The sequence below is a fragment of the Orcinus orca genome, chromosome 3 (assembly GCF_937001465.1).
Source record: "Orcinus orca chromosome 3, mOrcOrc1.1, whole genome shotgun sequence".
Lineage (NCBI taxonomy): Eukaryota > Metazoa > Chordata > Mammalia > Artiodactyla > Delphinidae > Orcinus > Orcinus orca.
The window spans coordinates 76,612,951-76,619,729 of record NC_064561.1 but is presented as its reverse complement, the minus strand read 5'-3'; the positions used below and the strand labels follow the sequence as shown (position 1 = coordinate 76,619,729).

The 6,779-nt window shown below is 36.3% G+C and overlaps 1 protein-coding gene across 8 annotated transcripts in view; it reads right to left on the bottom strand.

Annotated features, from left to right (window-relative positions):
* Nucleotides 1-663: 663 nt before the first annotated feature.
* The window catches only part of RAPGEF6 (Rap guanine nucleotide exchange factor 6), a 220,023-nt gene continuing 213,907 nt past the window's right edge, over nt 664-6,779 (bottom strand). For 7 of the 8 annotated variants that reach the window (XM_033405846.2, XM_004279876.4, XM_033405844.2 and 4 more), the window contains 2 exons: nt 4,732-5,046; nt 664-4,106 (listed from right to left, as the gene is read on the bottom strand). In XM_033405846.2, the coding sequence (XP_033261737.1) occupies nt 4,081-4,106; nt 4,732-5,046 (341 nt within the window). In that variant the 3' untranslated portion in view covers nt 664-4,080. The remainder of the gene's footprint in view (nt 4,107-4,731; nt 5,047-6,779) is intronic. The other variant, XM_004279880.4, reaches the window with a different exon arrangement.

Here is a 6,779-nt window from a genome sequence, read left to right as displayed (position 1 = left end):
CATGTAAATGCACTTCCTGAAGGAGTGGGCAATAGGCATGCTGTGGTAGACCGAGCTAGCTGCCCATTCAATATCCATTCTTTCCTTCTTCACTGAAAAGAATACCACTTTTATTTGGAGCCATCCACTGCTCAGCTAAAAAAGTTCATTTCCCAGGTTTCCTTGCAGCCACTGGTCATGTGACAGTTTTGACCAGTGGGAGGTAAGCAGAATTATGCAAGTGGAGTTCTAGAAAAGCTGTTGTTTTGCTAATAAAAGGGCTACACATTTGCACCTTTCCTGCAAACCCTTCCTTCTTGAAGCACTGCAGTGATGCCCTCAGGTGTAAACGTCAGAATCCATGAGACCGCAACAGAACTGTAGAATCCCCGTACCAGCCCTAAACAGTCTGCCAGTAGACTTTTCTGTTATAAAAGAAAAACAATCCAATAGGGTTTAAGCCACTGTTAAACTTGGTTTGTAGTCGAATACACTTTTAAAAAACTAAACAAAACAATAGCTAGGTGTTTCACAGATACCATAATGTCAACCATAATTGGACAATTCCAATTTCTCTGGAGACTTAAAACAAAAAATGCCTTCACACCAATGCAGGTCCCAGACTGGTCCTCTTGAATGACTGGGTATATAACCTGCTCCCATACATTAGCCATAAAGTGCAGAGAAGGTTAATTAGATTCTTTATTGATTCCACCAATGTATTAGTAGATATGGTAATAGTAAATGGTACTTTTACATTCTCTTAACCAAAAATATAACAAATATTTACACTCAATAAAAATACAAAAAGCATACAGAGGCACTGTCTTTCTAAAAGACATAAGTTTAAGAGGTATCAAAAAATAGGAGACAAACATTGCTTGTTACAGGACACTTTACAATCACTGAATTGTGCAGTATAATTGCTATTTGATTATTATGACTGTGCAGTTTTGTTTTTGTCCTTTGCTGATCAGCTCACGTTTCAATTTTAAAAGGTTAAGTACAACTGTATTCTGTGTATCAAAAGTAAAGAAGCCTTGAAAAAGCACAACAGAAATTAAAGATGAACTGGGGTTCAAGTTTAAATTTGAAAATGTACTGTGACACTGTTTTGAAGATTTATCCCTTTGCTATATCACATTTACGGTAATACTAAAGGGATACATCTACTTTAATATCACATTTTTTAGAAATGTATGTATCAAAATAATAATCAGAGTCTTAAATATACAAGGAAACCCTTTCTCCCCTTCTTTTTAAAGGGGAGAAAACACTTTATAAAAATTAGAATTGTTCTTGGATATCTCCATGATTACTGTCACATTTCAAGCCTAGGAGAGATTCTCAAGGTGGTTATGCAGATGATGACAATGTGACATCACCCTCATGAAAAACCATTTAAAGGCTTTTTCTCCCCAAATATCATACTGCAAGTAACCATTTGGAGAAAGTAAGACTCTATTAAATTACAATAAACCTTTATGGAAGTATATACTGGATTTACTAATTCTCCAAATCTTTCATTATGCAGAGATTTTTTTGTTGAAACTTATTATTTGGCAAAAGTTTGCAGTGAGGATTTACTGCTTCAATAGCCCTGGCAGATTCAGAGTTGTGGTACAATGAGGGCATAGATCTCTTCAGTATACTTATAAATTTATAAAATAAAAACAAACGGGCATTTTGAATTGGAGCAAGTATAGGTTAAGGCTTCTCTTGTTCTAGTCAAGTGACAAACTAAGAGAAGGCAGGAATGTACCGTAAATTAGAATATAAAGATCAAAACGCCACGATTTTTTAAGGGATAAATACATATCAAACTAGAAAGCATTTGGCTTTAGTTCTTGATCAATGTGATCAGCTGATCCAAACACTCACATTTCAAGCTACAGGAAACAAAGGCAGCTACAGGATGCAAGTCCAAAACCACAAGCCTCTGACTCTCTGTGCAAGATATTATCCACAACATTGAGGACAACGATGGAGAAGGCTCCCATCTGGTTTGAAAGACCTGCTAAAAAAACAGATACTGTGCAAACAGCACATTTTTCCGGGGAGTGGATATAAAATGGTGAGAATAAATACCCAAACTGGATAAAAAGATGGTTGTAGCAAAAATATCTTTCACTTTGTTTTGCTCTGGACATGAAAATAATATTGTCTAAATCAGTGAAAGAAAAATTTATGATCACAGGACCACTGTTTATAGATCAAACCTTTACAGTGTGACTTTCAAACCAGGATTTTTGATCCAGGTTACTTTCCATTTCAATGGGCCAAGAAAGCTATGGAGCCAACTAGCCTCATTCTAACATACCTGGGGTTAATTTCTAAGGCTTAAGTTTCGTATTTACAGTTTTTTGCCCATGGGAATTTTTCAGACATGCTATTTTTCCTAAAATGAAGAAATTATCATTTTGATAGAAAAGATGGACTACTGCCATTTACCAGTTGGCACTGATTTATGATTTTAAAATGAAGGAAATAGGAGGATGATAGAGAGAAGGAAGAGAGAGCTAGGAAAAAATGAGAACTTTTCAAAAGGAAGTAATAAGCCAACTAAATCCTATAAATTCACATATGGATAACCATTCAGAAGTAAACCTATTTTTGGCTCCAAGTTGATTTGGGTAGTACACATTAATGGCTTTGGCTTTTTTTTTTTTTTGGTAGTCACAGAAGTTTATTAACCTTTCACTTGCCTTTACACTAAAAAACGAATGAAAAAATTTAAACTTAAGATGTAGAAAACATCATACTTAATCTTTTTTAAATGCGGAAAGTCTACCTCATCCAGTAAATAGTCAATGAAATTTTAATTAAATACTTAAGAGTGCCACGCCCAACAGGCTGTTAAATATATATGTCTCTTTCCTCTCAAGGCCTAAAGTGAAAACCAAGAAATAATCACTTCCATAATTCTAGCTCCTCTTTCCCCCACAAAATTTTCAACCAATTATAGACCTTGGTGTGCTAATGAGCTTTACCTGCAGGCAACTGGGAGCTGCAGGGTTTATGAAGATTAAAAACAGCCTTGTGCTGTAAGATGGGGGTTGGGTGGTGGGTGCTGCAGAACACCGCATAAAGCTAAATTGATCTTCATGACTATACTGCCAAAGATAACATGTCCTTTAAAAAAACTCCATATTTGAGTTGTGAAAAATTTTAGGTATGGGTTTCTACAGAGTAGAACTGTCTAGAACTCATTCTCTATTTACTGGATTTATACTTATAGCTACAGTTAGACAGAGAAGGACTTTCACTTAAGTTGGTATACATGTTATGTAAGATAAACATTTCATTCTTTGGAAATTAGGGTTGCTACACACCCCATCATACCCCTTCCTTTTCCCAAGAGACTGCTAGGACCCTGTGGTAGCTTCATTTGGCTTTCCAAATCCTGACCAGCAGATGGCAGTATTCTCCTTCCTAACACCTCAACAGCAAAGGGATTCCTGTTCCACTCAAACTGAGACCCCACGTTTCGTTGGTGCTATAGATGGTTACATCTCTGTATAGATCAAACATATCATCCTGTAAAGATGGCTTCAGTTTGGTCAGATCAGAGACAGTTTTATGGCCTCAAACATGAACATCAATTAACAAGAGCTCCCAAATACAAACAAAACCACAAAACTTCAAATAATAAGTTACTTTTCAAATACATAAAAATATCCTTGGTATTGGCAGACATTCTGAATTTGTCTGTTAACCCAAGCTATGCCTTCAAAATACTACCACTACTACTATCTTAAAAATAACATGTTAAAGGAAAATCTATAGTGATATATATGGGGAGGACTCGAGTTTGAATTTGTTCTAGTAACTGTGGTCCCAAGGCAGGTCTGGTGTGCAAAGCGAAGACTGGTATCCAGGCACAACATCCATAGCTGAGGAAACTATGCATCTGCAGGGATTAAATGAAAGGAAGCATGATTCAGGGCTATCTCATTGCTCAGAGTACAGGGATTAAAACCTCTGGGTTAGCAGCAGGAGCAGCGAGCTATTTGTTGGCAACGGCCTGCAGAATTGTGAGTTGGTTCTGCCCACTCCTTCCTCCGTGACTTTCAGTAGACTTCAATCAGGTCAATCCAAAGGCTACACTGCTGAAACCTGTTCATTTTCTGAAAATAAAAGAAACACAGTTAAGTGGTAGGTCAGCATATTAATGAAGATCAACTAACAATCTAGTTATCTGTTTAAAAAATTAGTCAATTTCAACAAAGAAATCCTCTCAAATATCCCATCAAAGGCCAGATTTTATTGTAATGACATTTTTGACTTCTGATCACAATGAAGGCTGACAATCAACTGGAATTCAGAACTGCTTTTTAACCACTTTATTACTAGATTGTTTAGAAAGATAAAATTCATTTATTGCCAAAATTGCAAAGTTGGTCAAGAGTTCTGCTAATAAGAGGAACTCTATCAAACAGCATGATTTCAGATAATTTGACATTTTGATACTTGGAGTTTCAAGTGTCCATGCATTAGTGTAAAACACAACTCTACCAATGTCAAGTGCCTCCTCTTAAAATTATCCTTTTACGCTGAGCTGCTATTAAATACAATCAGGTTGCCCTCTCCATTTACAAAAAACACACCATCGTATGTAGTCATTTCTTTTTTAACAGAGATTTCTAAAGCAGTTAAAGAAAACATTTCTGATTATGTGAAATACCAGAGCAAAGACCATTCAATGTGTTTAGCAATTCATTTAAGAGCCATTAAGGTAGTTTGTCAACATACCATCTGCTTCGCTATCTGCGTCAGTCACATCTGCTAGTTTAGGATGGGATGGCTGCAAATTATGCCTCTGAGGCTGAGTTACGATCTTCGATGGAACACAGGCCACAGGGTTGCTACTGAGAGAAGCTGGTGGCAGTCTAGAGAGGCTGTTATGCATCATCTTTGACCTCTGCACTGCCACACTATAATCTGGAGGTTTTAGGTGTAGGTGGGGTCCTTCCTTTAGGTCTGCTAAAGAAATCCCCATGTATCCTGGAGGAGTGGGAGGTGGCTCCCTATACCTATCCTCCTTCTTGGGTGAGGTGACACAGTACACTGGCATGAAAAATAAGCAATGGAAATGTTAATGAAAAATATAAGAAATGAAAAAAAAACATACTGAAACTTATTACAATGACAAAATAGAACTTAAAAAGGGACACAGTGAATATATCTGAACACAATGGCAGCAGGTTAAAAACACTTTTAATAAGCTTAATAAACTTGATATTTAAACTTGTTTTTAAAATACATAAATTACATTGGGTTTTACAAACATTAAATAGAATGAGACAGTTGAAGGAGATGACATTGATGACAAGCTTCCTCCTTTCACAGGTCAGACCACAAATCACAGAAGTGTGTGACAAATTCCTCAAGGAATACCAGCCCCAAAGGTGAATGAGTCAGAGACATTTAAGAATTCACCCTGAACATCTATACTCTATTAAATGGGGGGATTTTCATAGAAATGACATTTAGGCCCTCTACTTAAGGGCTATTTCACGTCAGTGCTGGCATATAAACAACTTTAAAGAGGAACTAATTCCTTCAAGGACCTTATTCCTAACCTCTGCTCTGTGATTAAGTGAGAAGAAAAGCCATAATTTTAGGAAATCCACCTTAAATTAAGTTTCTCTGATTTTCAGTGGACATTAAAAATAATGGTGACTTAAAATCTTTTGCCCTAAGTTTGTACACCCTGGGTCTAAGGCAAAGCTTCAAAAAAACATCAGAAATAAGTTAAAAAGGAAGTTCCATGAAATTAAGACCAATCCACAAGACTCACAGGACAAATGGCTCTGAGTATCTTGATCATGTAAGCAACTTTTAAAATACAAACACTATCTATATACAAGAAGAATAAATTTAAAAGGATCATTAAATTCTCCCCTTAGAGAATCAAGTTTGCCCATATTGAAATTTCTACAACTCTACCAGTAAAATCTGCATGTAGTATCAAGGTCAGAAAGGATTTCCATTCCCATCTGAGGAGAATGGAGTGGGGAGGGGGTGGAGAGGTTGTGAAAAGAAGACAAGAATGAAGAATGTTAAGTGATTTGCCCAGAGTCATCTAGAAATGAACAAAAAAAAATTTTTTAATCTATTTTCCCAAATGGATAAGAAGAGAAAGATTTTACACCCTTGCACACACGTGCTTGTATATCCATATAACAGTTACCTAAAAGGCTTTAATAAAAAATCCTTGGATAAAAATGAACTAAAAAATCCAACCTATAATGAAATTTGACAAGTAAAAAATATGCTAAAAAAAGCACGTGTCTTTCATATGTTTAGTAGTTTAAATTGACATCACGAATATAGTATAAAGAGTTGATTATGATAATATTGACTCAAAGTACAGTCACTCCACATGAAAAAAAAACCCACAGGTGCTATTATATCTAAGTACTTATATAAACTCAAGAATAAGGAAAAAAAAATGTATTTGACGGCCAAATACTAAAAGAATACACCAAGAAAGCTGTGCATGGTTAGAACGGAATCCACAAACAGAAGCTGGCACACCCATGATATGTGCTAGGAGGGTATAATGAAAAATGTTTGGGTCTTTTTTTTTTTTTTTGGCTGCATCACGTAGCATGTGGGATCTTAGTTCCCTGACCAGGGATCAAACCCATGCCCCCCCTGCAGTGGAAGCGCAGAGTCTTAACCACTGGACTGCCAGGGAAGTCCCTGTTTTGGACTTCTTTATCACACTTTTTCCACCACTTGTACTACCTAAAAGTAGTGTCAGATTCAAAGTTTCTACCATGTATGCAAAAAGC